The following is a 22,652-nucleotide window of genomic DNA, read 5'->3' as shown; positions in this document are numbered from 1 at the left end:
AAGGTAGAATAGTGGTTACTGGGGAGAGGGAGGAATGCGAAGTTACTGTTGAATAGGTATGGAGTTTCAGTTTGGGATGATGAGAAAATTCTATAGATGGATGGGGGGATGATTGCATAACCATGTGAATGTACATAATGTCACTCTACTATACCTAAAAGTGGTAAAAAGAGTAAGTTTATGTTATGTATATTTCACCACAATAAAAAAAAAGTGTAATAGTAGGATAGTATATTTTCAAATCTCACAAAATGTATATGGAAACATTTTTGCCATTGGCTCTAGACCTGCACTCATGAGTTAAGCTCTTAGAAGTAATACATTCCAAAGATAACAGTAAACTCTGTTTTTCATAGGAAAGGTAGAGTTAAAATACAATTTGAATATACTATTTGAGATGATAAAAATGAAGATACAGTATTTAGACAAAGGGAAAATACAAAATTTAGAAACGATGGTTAGTAATTGATTCCAAGAAGTAATCGTAATAGGGCATATTTATTTTAAATTTTGCTACATACTGCCACATTAGTCCAAAGATGTCTTAACTAGTTTATATTCTCACCAGTAGTATTTGGGAGTGCTTGTTTCCTCACATCTTTAACCATCATGATGTATTACTGTATCTTTTGATCTTTACAAGTCTAAGGGGTAAGAAATTATTTCCTACTGTTGTTTTCAATTCATACTACTTTTTTTTACTAATGAGTCTGCCTAATTTTTATGTTTATAAGTCATTTGTGTTTATATGAAACACATGGTCATTTTATTTGGCCACATTTTCTCTTTTGAGTAGGGTATTGGTCTTTCTCTTTTTTTTTTTTTTCTGAGGCAAAGTCTCACTCTGTCACCCAGGCTGGAGTGCAGTGGTGTGATCTCAGCTCACTGCAACCTCTGCCTCCTGGGTTCAGGTGATTCTCGTGCCTCAGCCTCCTGAGTAGCTAGCGCGCGCCACCATGCCCAGATAATTTTTGTATTTTTAGTAGAGACAGGGTTTCACCATGTTGGTCAGGCTGGTCTCAAACTCCTTACCTTAGGTGATCCACCTGCCTCGGCCTCCCAAAGTGCTGGGATTACAGACGTGAGTAACCGCGCCCGGCCGGGTATTGGTCTTTCGCTAATTGATTTGTAAGAGCACTCACTTGAACACATTTGTGTGTGCGTGCCCTCTCTTTCTCTCTCTGGATACATACACATAGTAATATAGCATATTTAGGGTTTTTTGACACATAAAGTCCACTTATTTGTCAGCTTATTTGTTTAAATCAGGAATGATTGGTGATTACATGGTTCTGATTTTATGAAGATATATGTTTGGGTTTTTTCTTTCTTTGTTCCATTAATATAGTGAATTATATTGTTATGTACATAGCTTATTATCAACCCATCCTGGTACCACTTTGTAAACCCCCTGGTAATGGATATATTGGTCTTTCCATGTGCTTCTGGAGTCTCTATTTGCTTTCATAATCATAAATAAGGTTCTATAATTTTCTTTTTGTGCATGCAGTTCTTTGTCAGTACTGTGTCATGCTGGCATTGTTGTGAAAACAGTTTGGAAGCTGTCTTTCTGTATGCTTTGGCACTATTGAAATAGCAGTGGGCTTATCTGTTTTTTGAAAGTGTGGTAGAATTTACCTACGAAACTTTCTGATTGTGGTCCTTTTTTGGGAGTATTTTTCTTTTAATAATTTTCTCAAAATTTTCTTTGATAATTGGTTTGTTGAACCTGTTTTATTCCCCCCTTGGATCAGATTAAGTTATTCATTTTCCAGATTATTTAGAATTGAGCATTCTCTCACAAGTCTTGGGTCTTCCCTCCCATTCTTATTTCTTTCTTTTTTTCGAGACAGGGTCTTGCTCTGTAGTGTGCTACCACTCCCAGCTAATTTTTAAATTTTTTTTATATAGACGGAGTCTCGTTATGTTGCCCAGGCTGGTCTCTAACTCCAGGGCTCAAGTGATCTTCCTGACTTGGCCTCTCAAAGTACAGGGATTAGAGATGTGAGCTTCTACACCTGTAGTGCTAGGACTGGAGATGTGAGCCTCTACACCCGTCCCTCTTATTTCTAATGATGTGTATTTGTGTTTTCTTCCTTTCTTTAAAGCTTTGTGATTTTTATTAATGTTATTGTTTTGTCCCAAAGGACCAGTGCTTATATTTATTCATTCTAATGTGTTTTTGTTTAAAATCTGTTAATGTATGGTTTTATCTTCATTCTAATACTTGGATAGGCTTTATTTTGTTTCTCCTAACTTTTTGGATACAGAATTAACTTATTTACATTTATTCTTAGCAGGCTATAGGCTTTCTTATAAGCATTGCTTTAGCTCTCTCATATGTTGTGATGTGCAGTATTCTTGTTATGATTTTCTAGATGTTCTGCAACTTTCGTTTTGTTTTATAGTTTTGACTCTGGTTTGTTTTCAGGAGGCAGGTTTTTGCTTTATTATTATTAATTTTTTATTTTATTGCATGATGATTAGACAGTGTGATAAATTTATTTCTCCTGTCAAAAATGTATTGAGATTTTTCTTTGCACCCTGTTATATATCAGCTAAAAAGTTTCATGGGGTCTTGAAGTATATTATTAATTTTCAGTGTATAGAATTCAACATTTATCAATTAGATGTATCTTATTAATTATGTGATTTAGATCATCTTTTTTCTCTTAAGTCTACTTTCTAAAAACATACAGCTGGTTCCTGTTATTTGTGGTAGTTATGTTTTATAAAATCACTTCCAGCACAGAATTAGCAAATAGTGAATCATTGCTCCTAGGGGAAATACAAAATTAGCTTTCTATGAGCCACTGATAACGTTTTTGTCAGCTGATCAATACATAATCTTTTTAATGTGTTTCTGTTTAAAGATACTGTATTTAACATATGATTCATTAGCATTGAACTCATAGCCAGTAGCACTTTAACTTATACTTGAAGTTTATCTAATGTACATTTTTTCTCCAAAAGTCATATTGCAGCCTTTTTGCATGTAGGAATGAACACTAAACATGTTGAGGGAGTCATTTTAAACACATTACCAAAGCAAAAGTACAAAAATGCAAAAAATGCAATAAATATGTAGTCATGTGCCACATACAACATTTTGGTCGATGTCAGACTGCATATCCAGTGGTGATCCCATGAGATTATAATACCATATTTTTACTATATCTTTTCTATTAAGATACGCTTAGATACACAAATACATAGCTATGGTGTTATAATTGCCTGCAGTATTCAGTACAGTAACATGTTGTACAGGTTTGTAGCCAAGGAGCAATAGGCTATCTCTTATAGTCTAGGTTTGTAGTAGACTGTACCATTTAGCTTTGTGTAAGTACACACTATGATGTTTGCACAATAATGAAATCACCTGATGACACATTTCTCATGAGGCATCCATCATTAAGCAATGCATGACTATCACAGAAAGGACACTTTAATTTGAAGTACACAAGTGGAAACAAGAAGGCAGAGTGGCTCATTGTTCAGCCTCAACTGGGAATGTGTGTGTCAGGCAATTCAAAATATTTACCGCTCTGTATCTCCATAAATGATGCCAAAAGTATCGTGAGTGTTGATTTTTAGGGTTACAGAGAAATTTTGGCAAGTAGGTGAATTTGCAAATAGAGGATTAATGAATAATGAGGATTAACTGTATTTCATGTGGGACAGGAAAGATGAATTGAAATCACTGTTGTTTCTTATATTTTTTGTTGTATTTCCTAAAGTATTTTCTTTTTGCATTGTAATGCCGTATTGAACCCTGCATGCAGTGAGTTAGCTGTGATTTCACCTCAGCTGAGATCATCTCATCATGAAGTTGCCACTTCAGTCCCACTTTATGCTGCCTGCCTTGTTCACATCTCCTCATTTAGCGCTGGGTCTCCTTACTTTATGGTATCACAGAGCTTAGAAATGTTCTGGTCAGCTATTCTTAGACCCAGAACTGCCATTCCAAGCAAGAGAGACTGCTGTCATGTCTTCTTGGGATTTATACATCAATTTTGGAGAGCTCTACAATACCTGAAACTCTTCTCACCTTTCTCCCTTAGCCAGGTCAAATGTTTATCATATTCATGAACTCTTCTTTATAGTTTGTGTGTTTGGAGGTTTGGAACTATTTTCTAATTTTATAGAAAATGTATTTTGTTTTTGTTTTCTTATTACCTTTTGATTGGTTTAAGGGAAGATCAAGGCAAAATTGCTTTTATTTATATTTTATTTTATTTTTTGGTGACAGAGTCTTGCTCTGTTGCCAGGCTGGAGTGCAGTGGCACAATGTCTTTTCTAAATGGATTCTTATCAAATTAAAGATGCATGGCATGTTCTTGGTCCTAAGGTGTTTATTCCTTCTTAGGCTTTCAATTGATATATTCTCCTTAATTCTTCCGTTTCTTTTCTTTTTTTTTTTTAGGCAAGGTCTCTCTCTATCACCTAGGCTGAAGTGCAGTGGTGCAATCTCAGCTCACTGCAGCAACTCCCCTCCCCACTGCTTCCCCCAGGCTTGAGCGATCCTCCTACCTCAGGCTCTCAAGTAGCTGGGACTACAGGTGCATGCCATCACACCTGGCTAATTTTGTTCTTTTGTGTTTTTTTGTATTTTTTGTAGAGGCAGGGTCTCGCCATGTTGCCCAGGCTAGTCCCTAACTCCTGATCTCAAGCAATCCATCCACCTAGGCCTCCCAAAGTGCTGGGATTACAGGTGTGAGCCACCGCGCCCAGCCCTTAATTCTCTTTACCATGTATTTATGAGAGATTGTTACTCATGTTTTTTTCTGATTATAAAACTAATTTTTTAGAAAATATGTAATATTCAAGAACAAAAAACAAAAGCACCCTAAAATATTACTGCCCAGAGATAACAGGTATTTTTTGTAAGTTTTTTTCTTATTATTTCCTAGGAGCCGATTCTAAAAAGTAGCTCAAATGATGAAAGTCTGTTACTGTCAAATGTGGTGTTGAATTAGGGATGATTGCCAGTATTCCTTCTAGTTCTGAAAATTTTGATTCTGTGAAATTTTATTTTTCTTGGTAAACCTTTTCAAAGGGTCTCATTTTATAGGTAGTATGGTAGATTGATCTGACAGATAATAAGTATTAAATTTGATTGGTGGGGAGGTTCTCCTTTATACATATATAAATATTTTTTGTTTTTATTTTTATTTTTGAGATAGGGTCTCTCTTTGTCACACAGGCTGGAGTGCAGTGGTGTGATCATAGCTCACTGCAGCCTGTATCTCTGAGGCTCAAGTGATCCTCCTGCCTCAGCCTCCTGTGTAGCTGGGACTACAGGTGCATGCCACCATGCCTGACTAATTTTGTTTTTTTGTTTTGTTTTGTTTTGTTTTTTGTAGAGACGGGGTTTCGCCGTGTTGCCCAGGCTTGTCTCAAACTCCTGGGTGCAAGCGATCCTCCCGCCTCGGCCTCCCAAAGTGCTGAGATTACAGGCGTGAGCCACTGTGTCAGCCTCCTTTATGTTTTTATAGTATGATTAGTTCATGTCAATGCCTAAATTAATGATTTTTAGGATGGTACATTATCTCCTTGTGTGTACTTTTTCCTTCTTCTCCCTCTTAGGCTATGACAAGGGCCAGAGCGCTCAGATCTCAGTCAGAGGAGTCTGCTTCTGCCTTTAGTGCTGATGACCTTATGAGTATAGATTTAGCAGAACAGATGGCTAATGACTCTGATGATAGCATCTCAGCAGCAACCAAAAAAGGAAGAGGCCGAGGAAGAGGTCGAAGAGGCGGAAGAGGGCAGAATTCAGCATCGAGAGGAGGGTCTCAAAGAGGAAGAGGTGAGCACTGAGTTCAGTCTTGTGCACATTCACACTTGGCAGTTGAGTGGAAAATACAGAATTAGATCTTGTCAGAGTTGAATTATAAGTTTTATTTCTAAAACATGGTTCTTTAAAAATCTATTTTTATAATATATAAAGATGGTCTTTAAGGCAGTTCTGACATGTGCCTTTTACTTAAATAAATTTTGAATGGCCACATGCACTTCGGGTTTTAATTGTTCTTAGCACATACCTTATAAAAGCTTCACTGCATTTGTCACGTAGTACCTTTTGGATACATTTAATGTCATATGTATTTTCACATGTACAAAGTAATAGGCAAATATGAGTTGTTAAAGAAAATAGTTAGCTAAAAGCCTTTGGCAATAGGAGGAAACCTCCAGATCATACAATTATTATTTTTGTTATTGTCATAAGATACAAATACCCACATGCTTATCAAGTAGTCTTTATAAAGTCAGTTTAAGAAGGAAAACTGCCCCCAATTTGATTTCTAAAACTAGTCATTAACATAGTCAACATTGTATTTACTGTGAGACTATTGTCATTGAATAGTTCACGCCAATAGAAATTGGTCATTCAGTGACTTTCTCACACATTATGTCAGTTCATCTCTGAAGATTTTTTAAAATTGTGTTTATTAAATAGGCATCCATAGGAATTTTAAGCTGGTGAAATGAATATTAATTTGGTGTAAAATCTCCAGGGGGAGAAATCCTCATCTTTTAATGATGATTATTTTCACTATTCTTACATTTACAAAATTTTTCCTCAAAAATTTTTATTTTTGTTTTTTAATTTTTTTTGAGATGGAGTCTTGTCTTTGCTGTGTTGCCCAGGCTGGAGTGCAGTGGTGCGATTTCAGCTCACTGCAACTTCCACCTCCCAGGTTCAAGCAATTCTCCTGCCTCAGCCTCCCAGGTAGCTGGGATTACAGGGGCCTATCATCATGCCCAGTTAATTTTTGTATTTTTAGTAGAGATGGAGTTTCACCATGTTGGCCAGGCTAGTCTTGAACTCTTGACCTCAAGTGATCCTCCCACCTCTGCCTCCCAAAGTGCTGGGATTACAGGCGTGAGCTACCACGCCCAGCCTATTTCTTTACATTTTAATTGGATAAATTAAATTGGATAAACTAAAGTGTGGCCTAAAAGAATAGTCTCTGAAAATTGGTCAGACTCTAGATGTTTGTTCTTATATATATGTCTGGCTTTTTACAGACAAACTATTTGACATAAGTTTATTTAGCTTTCATTTTTTGGTGTTGTATGAAATAAACCTTAGCTGCTGATAGGCTTGTACATTGACTGTTCGTTTTACTAACAGCAGACACTGGTCTGGAGACTTCTACTCGTAGCAGGAACTCAAAGACTGCTGTGTCAGCATCTAGAAATATGTCTATTGTAGATGGTGAGTATAGACTACAAGTGATTATTTATAAATTCCAACATTAGGAAGACCAAGGTAATCACCATTAGTAGCCCTTATTTGTGTTGCCATCATTGGGAAGTTAAAAGGGCAATTAGGATCACAAGATAAATTATTTTTAAAAAGATCTTTGCTATGCATTAGAGTTACTGAAGAGGGTAAGCTTTTAAAATTATGTTTTATAGGCCAGACATGGTGGCTCACACCTGTAATCCCGGCACTTTGGGAGGCCGAGGCAGGCAGATCACGAGGTCAGGAGATCGAGACCAGCCTGGCCAACATGGTGAAACCCCATCTCTACTAAAAATACAAAAATCAGCCAGGCGTGGTGGCACATGCCTGTAGTCCCAGCTACTTGGTAGACTGAGGCAGGAGAATCACTTGAACCCAGGAGGTGGAGGTTGCAGTGAGCCAAGATTGTGCCATTGGACTCCACCCTAGTGACAGAGAGAGACTCCGTCTCTAAAACAAAACAAAACAAAACAAAAATGATGTTTTATAATTTCTTACTTTCAGACAAATGTTGTTTCTGTTTGGCAGAGAGACCCTGGAAACATAGGAAAGTGAAGTAGTTGGTCACTATATGGACAGTGGTCGAAAGAGAGAGGAACTGTCTCTACTGTTTCCTTGCTTCCCCCATACTGCCCTGTCAGTCTCTGCTTTCCATATAGAGAAGTCGTGTGACCTATATTTAAGAGAAATTATGGCTAGGCCCTTGGAATTAATTTGTGTATATCCTATGGTCTAAAAAATTGGCCTCAAGGGGATCTGTGTAACTATTTTTAATATTATAGATGATGAGATCAGCCTAAAATGTTAGTCATATTTACAAAAAGTATGCATTAAGATAGATGGTGATACTTTTTTCTACCTAGCATTTAGAATATATTCATATGTATATTATTTATATTATCAGTTATTTGAGGTTATTGTTTCACTTTTATAATATTTATATATTAATTTATAAATATTATAATTATAATATTTATATATTAATTTATAAATATTATTATAATTATAAATATCAATTTATTAAATATTATAATTACAATATATAAATATCAATTTATTAAATATTATATTTATAAGTATTAATTTATTGATATTATAATTATATTTATAAATATCAATTTATTAATGTTATATTTATAAATATTAATTTATTAATGTTATAATATTTATAAATATTAATTTATTAATGTTATATTTATAAATATCAATTTATTAATGTTATAATATTTATAAATATCAATTTATTAATGTTATAATATTTATAAATATCAATTTATTAATGTTATAATATTTATAAATATCAATTTATTAATGTTATAATATTTATAAATATCAATTTATTAATGTAATATTTATAAATATCAATTTATTAATGTTATAATATTTATAAATATCAATTTATTAATGTTATAATATTTATAAATATTAATTTATTAATGTTATAATATTTATAAATATTAATTTATTAAACATTATAATCATAATATTTATAATCTTATAGCTAGGATTAATTGTTGACACACTGGGGAGCTGAACTAATTCTCAGAAGATGAAGTTTATCAAGGGTAATATAAACCGCATTTATGTCTAAAAGGACAGCTGCACAGGTAGAGTTGTGAGAGGTATGTGAGTTTAACAACAACCCAGGTGAAAAAGACTTAGGTCAGTAAGAGTTATGCAGGCAGACCCAACTGTCCAAATCTATTGATGTCTTAAACAGTATTTAATGAGTTTTGCAGAGGTGTCCAAGGGAGAGAATACAGTCATGGATTCTTAGTTTCTGTTTCTGGCTGGGCCAGTAAAGCCCTTTTCTCATCCCTCTTTTCCTCATATCACTAGCGACAGAAACTAAAAACCATGGCTTCAGGCTGCTAAAAGCCTAAAACAAAAGAAAACAGAACAAAAACAACAACAAAATGAGGTGGGTTGGACAAGCTTGCACAGCATGGAAGTTCTCCCCGTGTACTAAGTTGGGCATAACATGCCAAGGATACTGTACTCCTCTTTGGAATTATATTTCAAGGAGACTGTCAACTATATATGATCATTCAGAAGAGATACCAAATAATATAAAAAATGGTTGGCCAGGCGCAGTGGCTCATGCCTATAATCCTACCACTTTGGGAGGCCGAGGCGGGCGGATTGCCTGAGCTCAGGAGTTCGAAACCAGCCTGGGCAACAAGGTGAAACCCTGTCCTCTACTGAAAATAATACAAAAAATTATCCGGGCATGGCGGCATGCACCTGTAGTCCCAGCTACTTGGGAGGCTGAGGCAGGGGAATACTTGAACCGGGGAGGTGGAGGTTGCAGTGAGCCGAGATCATGCCATTGAACTGGGTGACAGAGTGTCTCCAAAAAAAAAAAAAAAAAAAAGTGGTTGAAGGAACTTAGGATATCTAACCTGGGAAACATTCAGATCTTTATGTAGATTATGTTCTATCGTGTAAAATGTGGAATGAATAGATTTGATGTGTTCAGTCCCAAAGGCAATGCTTTTTAATCTATTTTGGCTTATGGAGTCTCTAAAAATCTCATGAAAGCTGTCTTCTCTCCTTAAATAAGTACTCACATGCAATTGCACCCAATTTCAAAGGGTTCAGCCACTCTCATGAAGCGCATTTGTGTTCTCCAGCTTAAGAACTCCTGGCCCAATGGGGGTGGATGGGAATAGCTAGAAACATACTGATTTAAGTTTCTCATCTGATAGAATGGACCTAGAAGATTTAAGAACAACTTTGTTCCCCTGTTTTATATGTGAGGGAACTAAGCCAAGCAGTTTTGCCCTGAGTTGATAAAACCACTAATAGTAGCAATAATAGCTAATATTTATGAAACCGCATGCCTCTTAACAGGTCTGTGGGGTAGGTACTTACTATATTATTTCTGTTTTACAGAAAAGGAAACTGAGGTTTTAAAAAGATAGGTAGCTTACCCTAGATCTCATAACTTGTCAGTACCAGATCTGGGAATGATCTCATAACTTGTCAGTACCAGATCTGGGAATGATCTCACATTCTCTGCACTCCACAACCAGTAGCTGACCACTGTACTGGTTTCCAGAGCAAGGTAAGATTAGAGACCTAGCTACTGGTTCTCCATAGAATAATTTTTGCATTATACAGAATAACCTATGTAATTAATATAAAGATGGACTAATTTGCCTTGGAAGTAAGTATCACTCCATTAAAGGAATTTTCAACATTTATCAAATGACAGCTGACATTGAAGAAAAGATACAAAATCAGGTTGATTAAATGACTCTTAAACCTTACAAAAAATTCCATTGCTATATTTTTACTCAAGTATTATTTAGTACTTCAGAAGAGCTAGCTAAGATACTTAGCTTTCTGCTTCACAAACATGTTGTCTTTATTGCCATTTAGGAAATGGTATCTGGAAAGATGCTGTTCCATTCTTGGTAGGTTTAACATAAAAGCAGAGAGGAAGAAAGAGAGAAAAGGCAGCCTGGAAAATTGTAAAGGATTCATGCTGAGTTCAACCTTGCATTCAACAAATGACAGCTTTGTGATTTGAGACAAATCAGTCACTCTCCTAGTTTGTTTAGATATGATTGGGAATAATAATCTCTATTGTATTGGGTTATTCTGAAGATTAAATGATCAAAAAGCCTGGCACATAGTAGGCATTTATCAAGTGTTCTTTTAAAAATGAGAAAACAGGAACATAGAAAAAGAGTGAATAAAATAATGAACACTTCCATGTTAAACCACCAAAATTGGTTAGCATGCAATCGACAGAGTCGTAGATGTAGATTACCCACCTTTACCTTAGCCCAAATCGTCTTTTTTTTGGTCCTGTCTTGTTTTTTTTTCTTTTTTGTTTTTGTTTTTTTGTGTCCTGTGGAATCCAGTGTCCTGGCTTCTTTTATGTGAAGCTTTCCTTGACTCCAGTGGGTAGAATTCATCACTTAAAGTGAGTCTTTGAGTTTCCACTGTAATTAAGAAATCAGATATCAGTTAAACTTGTTGGTTTTTGTTTTTTTAAAAGATAATCTGTTTTTCTCTCAGCTTGCTGTTTTTGGTGTTCTGCAGTTTCACTGTGATGAATCTAAAGATGGTATTCTTGTTTATCCTGCTTAGCAATTACTGGGCTTCATGAATCTCTGAACTGGTATCTTCCATCACTTCTAGAAAATCCTTAGCTATTATCCCTTCAGATATTACCTCTATGCTATTGTTATTCTCCTTCCGAGTCTTCAGTTAAATAATTATAAGACCTTTTTACTCTCTCCTCGCATGACTCTTGTATTTTCTGTTTTCTGTTTCTGTGCTACATTCTGAATAATTATTTCTGATCACTTTTTTTTTTTTTTTTTTTTTGAGACAGAGTCTCTCTCTGTCGTCTAGGCTGGAATGCAGTGGCATCATCTTGGCTCACTGCAACCTCTGCCTCCCGGGGTTCAAACAGTTTTCCTGCCTTAGCCTCCCGAGTCACTGGGATTACAGATGTGCACTACCATACCTGGCTAATTTTTGTATTTTTATTAGAGACACGGTTTTACTGTGTTGGCTAGTCTGGTCTTAAACTCCTGGCTTCATGTGATCCTCCTGCCTCGGCCTCCCAAAGTGCTGGGATTACAGGCATGAGCCACCTTGCCCAGCCTATTTGGTTCTTTTAAAATATGCTCTGTCACTTTTAATAGTTTTTAGAAGTTTTCTGAAGTTATTTTTAGGACTGTTTTAATTTTTCGTGTGTACACAGTAAGAATTTTTTTTATTTTGTATCTAATAACCTAGTGTCTGAATGTCTTTGGCCTCTTTCTGTTGTCTGTTTCTGTTGGTTCTCATTTATGGTAACTTATTTCCTTCCATGCTTTGTTATTTACTGTCCCTAGAAAATTATCAACAGGAATAATTTGAGACCTTGGATGAAGCCATCTTCCTTCAGAGAAGATTCACGTTTGTTTCTCTGGGTTTGTAGGGCACTACAGGTCTTAGACCACTTTAAGCTAAATTTGAGGGTTTCTTGGACCAGTCAGGTGATATGTACTTATAACTAAAATGCAGGTTCAGTCACTTGCTGCTTGCAAAGTCCAACTAACAAGAGCAAGGTGTGGTATAAAGAAAGTGACTTTTTATTCCAAAGCGAACTTAGGGGAAGAAATACAGGCTTCCTACCTTAAGGGTACTGCTTGCCCCTTTGCAGCAGAAAGTGGACGCTTTTAAAGGGGGCCTATCAGGAGTGGCATGCAGGGGAGGAAGCGAGCAAGTGGGGGGTCTGCATTCTAGTTTGGTGTCTTATCTACCAGGCAGTTGAATTGGCATCTTCATGGGTAGAAATAGGCTGTAAAGGTGGCCGAATACTCTCTAGGTTGGCGAGAGTTTCATAGCAGGACTTTGGGTTGTAAATCCACTGTTATCTCTAGAGGCAACACCCTGGTGGGTGATAGTTCGACTCTGGAGCTTCTAAGCACATAGTTAGATGAACTCCCCTTTTAGGGAGTCTCTGATGAAGAGGAAGTAAAAGACTATAGTTGCATTTCTAAAGAACTAAGTAGAAAGTGGGGGAAAGGAGAAGAGAAGAGAGAGAAAAAGTAATGAACTATCTCAGAAAAATGAGGGTACTCAGTTACATGCTTACGAAATCCTGTTTACCTCTGCTTCTCTCTTTAACCACTGGGGCTCCACCTTAGGAAGGGAAATGCATCAGGGTTTTCACTTTGGGCAGCCGTGGGCTATGTAGCCCTCTCTCTTTTTCTTCAGGATTCTCAAAACCAATGTTAACATTTTCCCAATTGAAAAGTGAACTCAGGGAAAGGACTCTGCTTACCTCTCTGAGTTCTAGCTTTTCTTCAGTTTTGGCCTGGTAATTCCTTGCTATGTGACCAGCTCTTCAATGCCATTGAGAATTTTTTTTTTTTTTAATGTTCGAGGTACTAATTTGGATTGTTGTCAGCAGAAGTGAGTTTGAAGACAGAGAGGTCATTTTGTCTGAATAACCTAGCCTGCAATGACTGTTACCCATTGACAACATAGAATAAAGCTTCTATTTGTGTAGAAAGACTGGAGACCAGTTATGATACCTTAAAAGTTTTACAGAATGGCTTGACTAATTTTTTTAAGGAAACAGTGTTCATTTATGAAAAGAGGCTATGTAAATAAACTAAATACGAAACGTCAGATTTCCTGAATTATGTTGTAAGCAAAAATCTTAATTATGGTACCTTTTGCAGCAGAGCATGATGGTTAAGAATGTAGGCTCTGGAGTCAGGCCCATTGGGTCAGTCACAGCCAGCTCTTTGCTGCTGGCTCAGCACCCTTGCACTGTAAGTGCTGTGAGAAAGGGGTCTGCATCATTCTTCCTCATCACTGTATCCACTATATTTGGCACATGACATAGTAGATGCCTGTTAAATACTTGACAATGACTGAGTAAAAATTACTTGGAGATTGTGTAGCATAACAGTTAAGACCATGGTTCTAAAGTCAGGAAGATCTTGGTTTGGATCCTGACTTCCCAGTTTTACTAGTTGTGTGTCCTCCAGCAAATACATTAAGTTTTTCATCTTTAGGAATGAGTGTTCTCATCTGTAGGATGGGACAATGATTGCGTCCACCTCATTGCATTATTTTGAGGATTAATGAAAAAATGTATGTGAAGTATCAGGCAGTGTCTATGCATATTAAGCCCTTAGTAAGTGCAAACTGGTGTTATTCTGCAAGCATCAGATCCTTTAGCTATAAAATTGACAATGTTGTACTGACTTCAGAGTAATTATATTAAATGAGCTTAAGTATTTACAGTACTGATCACAGCACCTGGTAAAAATGCGATAGATGATAGCTGTTATTAATATTAGTGGTAGTGTTTTGCAATAAGATTATGAAGATGAATATTATGTGAATCATTGGTCTAAATTTGTCTTTTATCTAATTGATTTGATATAATGGTTTCGCTAACTTAGCTGATTACCTCCGGTACTAGGCCTTTTTTTGAAAAATGAACTGATTTTTTAAGTATAAATTTGTGAAACATTTTTATCAGGTTGGATTTGGTGGGTTTCTTTTAAGTCTCTGACAGAATACCTGTGGAGTAGTAACTATACTTGTCATCACTTTGGGACAGAAGCAACAAATTAAGACTGTAACTTCTAGATCTCTGTTTAAAATGGAGGAGTGAAGAGATACATAAAGGTCAAATTCTCTTATAACAAGGTCCATGGAGTATGGAAATTTATTATTGTGCTGCAATTTTATTGGAAAAGATAGAAATTACACGTGTAGCCACAGGAGTTGTAAATAGGAGTTGACAGCCTAGATTTTTCCATTGAAGTTAGTCAGCAGAGGATAGTGGCTAAGTGAATAAAAGTACCTCTGAAGCCACTGCCTTTACATTTCATTTATACCACTGTGGGTACCACTGCTGCTACTATGTTTGCTACCACAAATAGCTACATGTATTTGAATGCTTTCTATCTGCTAGACACTTCCTCTTACCCTCTCAGCAGTTTTCTGCATGAAGTATTAACAGTTTTACAGGCGAGGAAATTGAGTTTTAAAGAAGCCAAGGAGCTTGGCCATAGTCAAGCTAGTAAGTCAAAATGAGTCTAACTCCAAAACCAGAGCTTTTAACCACCACACTTTATTGTCTTCCTAACAGAACATAGTGCTTAGTTTTCTGATAAAATTATTTCACAAACATTCACTCATCTTTTGCCTTCCACTGGGATAAAAAGAAAGGTATCTTGTTTTCTAGGATCTCAGAGTTAGAGGAGTCAGTGAATAAATATTGAAAGAAATATTCTTTGAAATCATCATGATCACTGGCTTTTTTATTCAGTTGCTCTGTCTAGCCTTTTGAGTAGAGTAGGATATGAAACCAGTAACTGACTAAAGCAGATAAGAACACTGTTTCTGCCTCTCGTTTCTCCTCTTAGATATTACAAGTTTGAGGATAGAACCTAGAATAGGAAACATGTGCAAACACAATAAATTTAGGTTAGATAGAAAGATTCGTTAGTTTTCTGACTAGGAGAATTTTGGACTTTGCAGGATTTTTTGAGTATTTCTTTGTTTTTCTGTGCCCTATTTAGTTTGTGAGTCATCTTGGGAAAGATATTTTTGATATTAGCAAACTGGTAAGGCGTAGGAGAAAATAAACCTAAATTAGATGTTTGAAATTTATTGTAGGTTTTGTTGTGTTTTGTTTTGTTTTTTGAGATGCAGTTTCGCTCTGTTGCCCAGGCTGGAGCACAGTGGCACGATCTCGGCTCACTGCAACCTCTGCCTCCTGGGTTCAAGCGATTCTCCTGCCTCAGCCTCCCAAGTAGCTGGGATTACAGGCACACGCCACCATGCCTGGCTAATTTTTATATATTTTTTAGTAGAGTTGGGGGTTTCACCATGTTGGCCACGCTGGTCTTGAACTCTGGACCTCAAGTGATCCGCCCGCCTTAGCCTCCCCAAGCACTGAGATTACAGGCGTGAGCCACTGCGCCTGGCCTTATTGTAGGTTTTGATGTCAAGGAAAAAGAAAGGGAAAGATAAAGAGCTAGCTAAACTTCAAGTATCTAACCAAGTTTAAAAGGAAAAAAGGTATGGATACAAAGGAATTTTTATCATAGAATGCTGTTTTCTAGAATTCTCCTCTGGAATATTTCTTAGATATTGAATATGGCTACTAAGGTAGAGGAAAATGAGAAACTACTGGAACCCCGTGGCTCCTAATGTAGCAACAGGGATAAAGGTATCGTCAACAACAAAGAAGGGATTAGGAGGCTTTCCTTCAATACATTTGTAGTTCATTTGGTTAGGTGATTAGATTTTATCCTTCAGGTATTTTTCTATGAAATATTTTTAGTGTGTATGTATTTATAAACACTACAGTATCTCAATAAGCTGGGAAATAATGAGACTGACAGTTGGGCATTGAGTTATGCGTACCTATAATTCTATCTCCCTTTAGATTTTTAAAAATATCAAATAGTTTTATAATTAGGCATCATGCAGTTTTGCAGATAGGACTCAGAAAATCTTTAGCTAAAGAAATATGCAAGTTTTTCTAAGTTATTTTAAGAATAACATAATGCACATTTCATCTTTTTCATGCTAGCCTTTAAATCTACAAGACAGCAGCCTTCCCGAAGTGTCACTACTAAGAATTATTCAGAGGTAAGAAAAAAAGTTTTATAGTTGTGTATTAATAATTTATGTTTTCTGCATTATGAATTCTCAACTCTCTGATTTACAAAGTAAATAAAAGAAGAAAAATTATAGAACATTAAAGCTGGAAGGAGCTTTACCAGTTATCTCTAGGGCTTCTAGGATTTGATTTTTCTTTTTCTTGGTTGCTCTCTTTTTTTAAATAATGGTTATTATAGAAATCCATAAATGTTATGTATACAGTAATGTTTTCAAGGATAACAGTGTTGAACCAAAAGAGCTCATACATGGAATACTAATATTGAAGGTGAGTTCAATGGATATAGAGGTTTTTTCTATACCAGGTTTCCTTTTGTTACTTATCTTCCCAAAATACTAGCTGTGCCTTAACAGCTGATGCTAGACTTAAGATGAACGAAAAGGCTGGAGTCCAGCGATCCATGTGGTTTGCCCTAGGTTTAGCCTGGGCCTTCTGCTCTTCCTTTCGATTCCAAGAAGAGTCCAATGTGGGCTTGATTCTCTTATTCACTTTCAAAACTGTGTGTCTTAACTCCCGAGCCAATACTCTTCCCTTTACGTCAGGGTTTCTCCATAATGGCACTGTTGACATTTTGGACCAGATAATTCTTTGTTGTGAAGGATTGTCCTATGCATTGTAGGATATTTAACAGCATCCTTAGCCTCAGGGGCTGTTCGTTCAGTATTTGGTCTTTGGCTTCATCCTCATCTGTACTTAAGTTAGATGAAGATATGGCAAATGTGTGTATCAAATGTCAACATAACAAAATGTAGAGAAATAGTATTTTGGGTGGTAGAATCAACAGTCAGAAATATCTTTATTGGGTCTTAACACTAACAAATGGTATTTAAGAGGGACAGATTTAACAGAAAATATCTGGTATTTCCCACATGGTCTGATACCTCATTTAAAGTTGGAGATGGAACACTGATGGTCTTACCTCTCATGAGAAACTAAGAGGAAAGTCACAAGGTCTGCATATGAGCCTATGCAAGTCATTCACCAATGTAACTGTGTTCCCTTAGGTGCTCAGGCTCCTGGGATGGCCAGGAGAGAGGTGAGCAGAAAGTAACATTTGTGAATGAAGAGGGACATTGGAGGGAGGTCAGACTGAGTGTTAGTTTTAATGGTTATGGCTTTCTGTCTCCTTTTTTGTGGCTCATATATAACTAAGATTTAATCGTGTAATTCATTTCTTCATTTTCATTTTTATTCAGAGAGTCTGTTCTCACAAAAACTGTTTGTTGCTTTGTTTCCTTGCCAGGTGATTGAGGTAGATGAATCAGATGTGGAAGAAGACATTTTTCCTACCACTTCAAAGACAGATCACAGGTAGGTGCAGTAATTTTCTGCAAAAAGAAACATCTGGAAAAAATTTAAAATTATCCACAATTCCAAAGTTACACATTTTTCTATGCCATGTAAGTTTACCAGACTTATTTTCAACTAGTAAAGTATGTAGAGGAATGAAAACAGACCAAGGGCTAGTTTATAGAGTTGATGCAGCATTAATTAGTACAAGGATTTTCAGTGAAAATTGAAATAGCCTGTAATTTTTTTCCTTTTGACTTTATTAGTGCTTTTCTTTCTTTTTATTTATTTATTTATTTTTTGAGACAGTGCCTCATTCTGTCACCTAGACTGGAGTGCAGTAGTGCGATCTTGGCTCACTGCAACCTCCACCTCCTGGGCTCAAGCAATTCTCCCACCTCAGCCTCCTCAATAGTTGGGCTTACAGACGTGCACCACCACACCCAGCTAATTTTTTGTATTTTTGGTAGACACAGGGTTTTGCCATGTTGCCCAAACTGGTCTTGAACTCCTGAGCTCAGGCGATTCACCTACCTCGACCTCCCAAAGTGCCTGGATTACAGATGTGAGCCACCGCGCTTGGCCTCAGTGCTTTTCTTAATGGAAGACTGTGTTCTCTCCAAATAACAAAATAATTTTGTATTTTGCTAACATTTGATTTCAGCTTTTTGTCATTGTCTTATTTTTATATTCTTAACTACACATGGTGCTGTACTAAACACTAAAGAGGGGATCACATAGACTCAGTCTGCCTTCAGAGGACTTGCATGCTCTTCCTGTGTGTTTTGGGATTTTTTGCCTATTGCTGTTAAGCTTAACTTGATTCACTATTACCATTTGCTTTTATACATTAACATTTTGGTTGAATACTGCTTAACTAAAGCTTGATTAATGAGAATTTCTACTTAATAAAGTAATCAACTGCCTTATTTTGTACTTACTTTCTGTTTGAGCATTATATTAGGTCTGATGAGGGAGGGGCATAACGAATGTTTTAATATGGCCTCTGCCTTCAGGTAACTTCAATTATAGTGGAAAAGAGAAATGAACATATTTGAATTCATCAAAGAATGAATTAGTACATAATTAGGTGTAGAATTTTATATTACAGACACATAAGTGTGCGTGCTTGTGGGCTGGTGAAAAAAGGAACAAGGAATGTGGGCTAGAGGCAGCTTCATGGAGGGAGTAAAATTGACCTGAGGTTTCAAAGATAAGATTTGGCTTAGTACAGTGGAGAATGGTGGTCCCAGCTGAGAGTAAGGGCATGAGCAGGAACTCCAGAAAGAAGGGTGATTGAGGAAAAAGCCTTATATCAGTGTTTCTGAAGCTTTTTTTCATGATCTGAGCCATTTCTTGATTATCCAAGGAGAAGAATTAAGTAACTTAGATGTAAGTCAATTTCTCCCTAACGTTAGAAATTAAATACTTAAAGAATGAAATTTTTTTGGGTATGGTTGAGTTTGAGAGGGCCAAAAACTGTAGCTTTTTCATCCCACTCTATCCCCTGGAGCCAATTTTTGTTCTTTATGATACTGACCCCACTGAGAATATAAGCTATATGTGACTTAAAGGTTAATGTTAGAACAAGTGTTAAGTATAGTTCCACGTTCACTTATTAGATCCTTTAAACATCATGCTAGGTTCTGGGGATAGAAAGATAAAAGAAATGTTTCTTCCTTCAAAGAATTTACACTTTAGTGGTATGCTAATTACAGGGCACTGCTAATCCACCAAGATAAATGTTTTATTCAAGTGTAATGAAATCCAGTATCTTCCTGGGAAAGGTCATTGAAGGTTTTACAAAGAAGATAGGTGACATTTGAGCTGGTAATCAGCCGATCAGTTAGCACGCATTAAAGGAAATGATCTGGTGTAGAGAGAAGAAACAGTGGCACAGGACACGGGCATCTACTTTGAAGGATGGTCATGGAAAGCCTCTGAGGAAGCTACATTTAAGCCGAAATTTTAATAAGGGAAACGTGGCCTTGCAAAAAGCAGAGGGACAAGTGCATGCAGCCTGTATTAGTCCATTTTCTCACTGCTGATAAAGACATACCTGAGACTGGGCAATTACAAAACAAAGAGGTTTAATGGACTCAAATTTCTACATAGCTGGGGAGGCCTCACAATCATGGCAGAAGGTGAAAGGCATGTCTCACATGGCAGCAGACAAAAGAAGAGAAAAAGAGCCAAGTGAAAGATCTTGTGAGACCTATTCACTACCACGAGATTAGTATGGGGGAACTGCCCCCGTGATTCAATTATCTCCCACCAGGTCCCTCCCAGAATACTTAGGAGTTATGAGAGCTACAATTCAAGATGAGATTTGGGTAGGGACACAGCCAAACCATATCACAGTCTATTGAAGAAGCAAGTTTAATAATGTTATTTAGGAGCCAATGACTAAAGTGTGGTGGAAAAGGAGGTTGTTTGAGATGAGAATAGAAAAGAGAGGCAGGGTAAATCATGCTGCAGGAACAGGTGAGCACTACAAAGGTATTGGATGTTGTTATAAATGCAGTGGGAATCCACAGAAGGAGTTTAAGAGAGGAGTGGCAACTTCTGATTTACATTTACAAAGGATCACTGTGGTTGCAGAACAAGTGTAAACAAGCTTACCTGAAAGGAGGGTGCTGCAGGTAGTCCAAGCTAAGAGATGATGGAGGCTTACACAGGCTGGTGGTAGGTGAAATGGAGAAAACAGATGGTTTCAGGATATATTATGAAGATAGACATGACAAAACTTGAGGATGGATTGAATATTTGGAGTAAGGGAGAATAAGGAATCAAGATTGATTTTCTGATTTCTTGCTTGAGCATTTACATTGTGCCATATATTGAGAAGGGCATAAAAGAAAGGACAGATGTGTTGTAGGGAATGATAGGCATATAATTAAAAGTTCCACTTTAGATGTGAAAAGTTTGAGATGCCTAGAAACTTACATGAAGGGAGGTTATAGGCAATTGAATGTGTGAATTCAGAACTCAGATAAGGGTTTTATTTTGTTTTGTTTCGTTTTGTTTTATTTTGTTTTGTTTTGTGTTTTGAGATAGAGTCTCGCTCTGTCTCCCAGGCTGGAGTGCAGTGGCGCGATCTTGGCTCACTGCAAGCTCCGCCTCCTGAGTTCACACCATTCTCCTGCCTCAGCTTCCCGAATAGCTGGGACTACAGGCCCTGCCACCATGCCCGGCTAATTTTTTGTATTTTTAGTAGAGATGGGGTTTCACCATGTTAGCCAGGATGGTCTCGATCTCCTGACCTCGTGATCCGCCCGCCTCAGCCTCCCAAAGTGCTGGGATTACAGGCATGAGCCACTGTGCCCATCCCAGATAAGGGGTTTGAAATGATACTTAGATTTACCTCTGGGCAACATGCAGATGGAACTTAAAACCATTGGGATGGATAGGATCACCTCAAAAAAGAAGGCAGAGCAGAAGAGTGTTTGTTTTCCTAGCCTGCAGTTTTAACCTTACTCAACCTTTGGGTAGAGTAGAAAAAAACAATAAAGACATGAGAAAAATCCAGGAGAGTATAGAGTTGCAGAAGGCCGTACTGGCCTTTATAGGAGTAAAAAATACTAAGATGGGCACAGATGCAAGTCAGTTTATATGTTTATGGTAAGTAGTGGAGGGACTTATTTTAGCTCACGAAGGTTTACTTGAATTTCTCAGGCTCATTTATGTGTATTTAACAGGACTCCTTTGGTTCCAGCTGATAGAAACCTAACTCAGATTCTCTTACAGAAAAGGAGATTTATTGGAAGATTATCAGGATACCTCAGGTTTTGGAAGGAAGTAAGGGCCCCTTTCTGAGTCCTTGTTTGGTTGTTCTTGTCTTTGTAAATGGAAGCACACACAAATCAGATCTAGCTTTCTAAGTTTTTTTTTTTTTCAGAAATGGATCAAAATGCTATTTTGATATTTTTGATATATACTTAAGGATATTAAAGAAAAGATAGTTTGCTTTTGATATCACAGTAGATTGTTTACTTTTAGCTGTATAAATGCCAATTTCTTTAGACATGAAATAGTAATATAACTCACAGTTGTTTGGCACTTCCTATGTGCCAGGCACTTCTCTGAGCATTTTACACGTGAATTAGCTTGTGTGGTGCTCACAACTTCCCCAAGAGATAGATTATAGTTATAACTTTATCATCCCCATTTTACAGATGAAGTGTGAAGCACAGTGGCTAAGTAACTTACCTAAGTTAACCCAACTAGTCATACAATCCAGGCATTCTGACCCCAAACTCATCTCTGTTATTGCTTCTTGGTACGGCAACTAACTTCTCTGACCATTGTGCAAGCAGTAAGAATCATTTAAGTTTTGAGAGGCTGTTTAAAATTTTAGAGGCAATTTCCAAAATTGACATTTTGGAAACACATCAGAAATCAGCTTTGGCAGATTGGTGTTTCTAATTGCAGCATCTAAATGATAATTTAGACTGTTTTTGCAGAATGTTTTAGTAATTGCAGGTTATGCATGGTGTTTTATTTATAATTTAAACTATTTAAGCTCTGCCACTTACCAGAGTGGACCTTGATAAATGTGCTGATCTGCTACCTCTGAACCTTAGTTGCTCTTCAAGGTTGCTGATAAATCCTTCTGTCCTTTCCTTTTGTGCAAAGGACCTGTGAATTTTTCTATTTACTTCTGACATAAGATCTCGTGATTCTCATTCTTTTTTCCAGACAAAACCTTTGGACATATTTCTTTTGCTATAATGACATCCCAAAGCATCTTAATAAAATTGTGGACTAAGAATTTATAAACACTGCTTTTATTGAAGACAGGAATCAGCAGACTTTTTCTTAACGGGCCAGATAGGGAGTATTTTGGGCTTGGCAGGTCAAGAGGCAAAACCGGGGATATTATGTAGGTAGACACTTGTATAACCATTTAAAATGTAACCATTTCAAAATGTGAAAACCATTCTTAGCTTA

At 36.8% G+C, this 22,652-nt stretch overlaps 1 protein-coding gene across 7 annotated transcripts in view; it reads left to right on the top strand.

Moving 5' to 3' along the window:
• The window catches only part of MRE11 (MRE11 homolog, double strand break repair nuclease), a 78,926-nt gene that overhangs the window by 45,227 nt on the left and 11,047 nt on the right, over positions 1-22,652 (top strand). For 3 of the 7 annotated variants that reach the window (XM_063671361.1, XM_063671358.1, XM_054438558.2), the window contains 4 exons: positions 5,587-5,806; positions 7,136-7,219; positions 16,323-16,381; positions 17,656-17,723. In XM_063671361.1, the coding sequence (XP_063527431.1) occupies positions 5,587-5,806; positions 7,136-7,219; positions 16,323-16,381; positions 17,656-17,723 (431 nt within the window). The remainder of the gene's footprint in view (positions 1-5,586; positions 5,807-7,135; positions 7,220-16,322; positions 16,382-17,655; positions 17,724-22,652) is intronic. The other 4 variants (XM_063671359.1, XM_054438559.2, XM_063671360.1 and 1 more) reach the window with 2 other exon arrangements.

The sequence above is a fragment of the Pongo pygmaeus genome, chromosome 9 (assembly GCF_028885625.2).
Source record: "Pongo pygmaeus isolate AG05252 chromosome 9, NHGRI_mPonPyg2-v2.0_pri, whole genome shotgun sequence".
NCBI lineage: Eukaryota > Metazoa > Chordata > Mammalia > Primates > Hominidae > Pongo > Pongo pygmaeus.
This window is presented reverse-complemented; position numbering and strand designations above follow the sequence as displayed.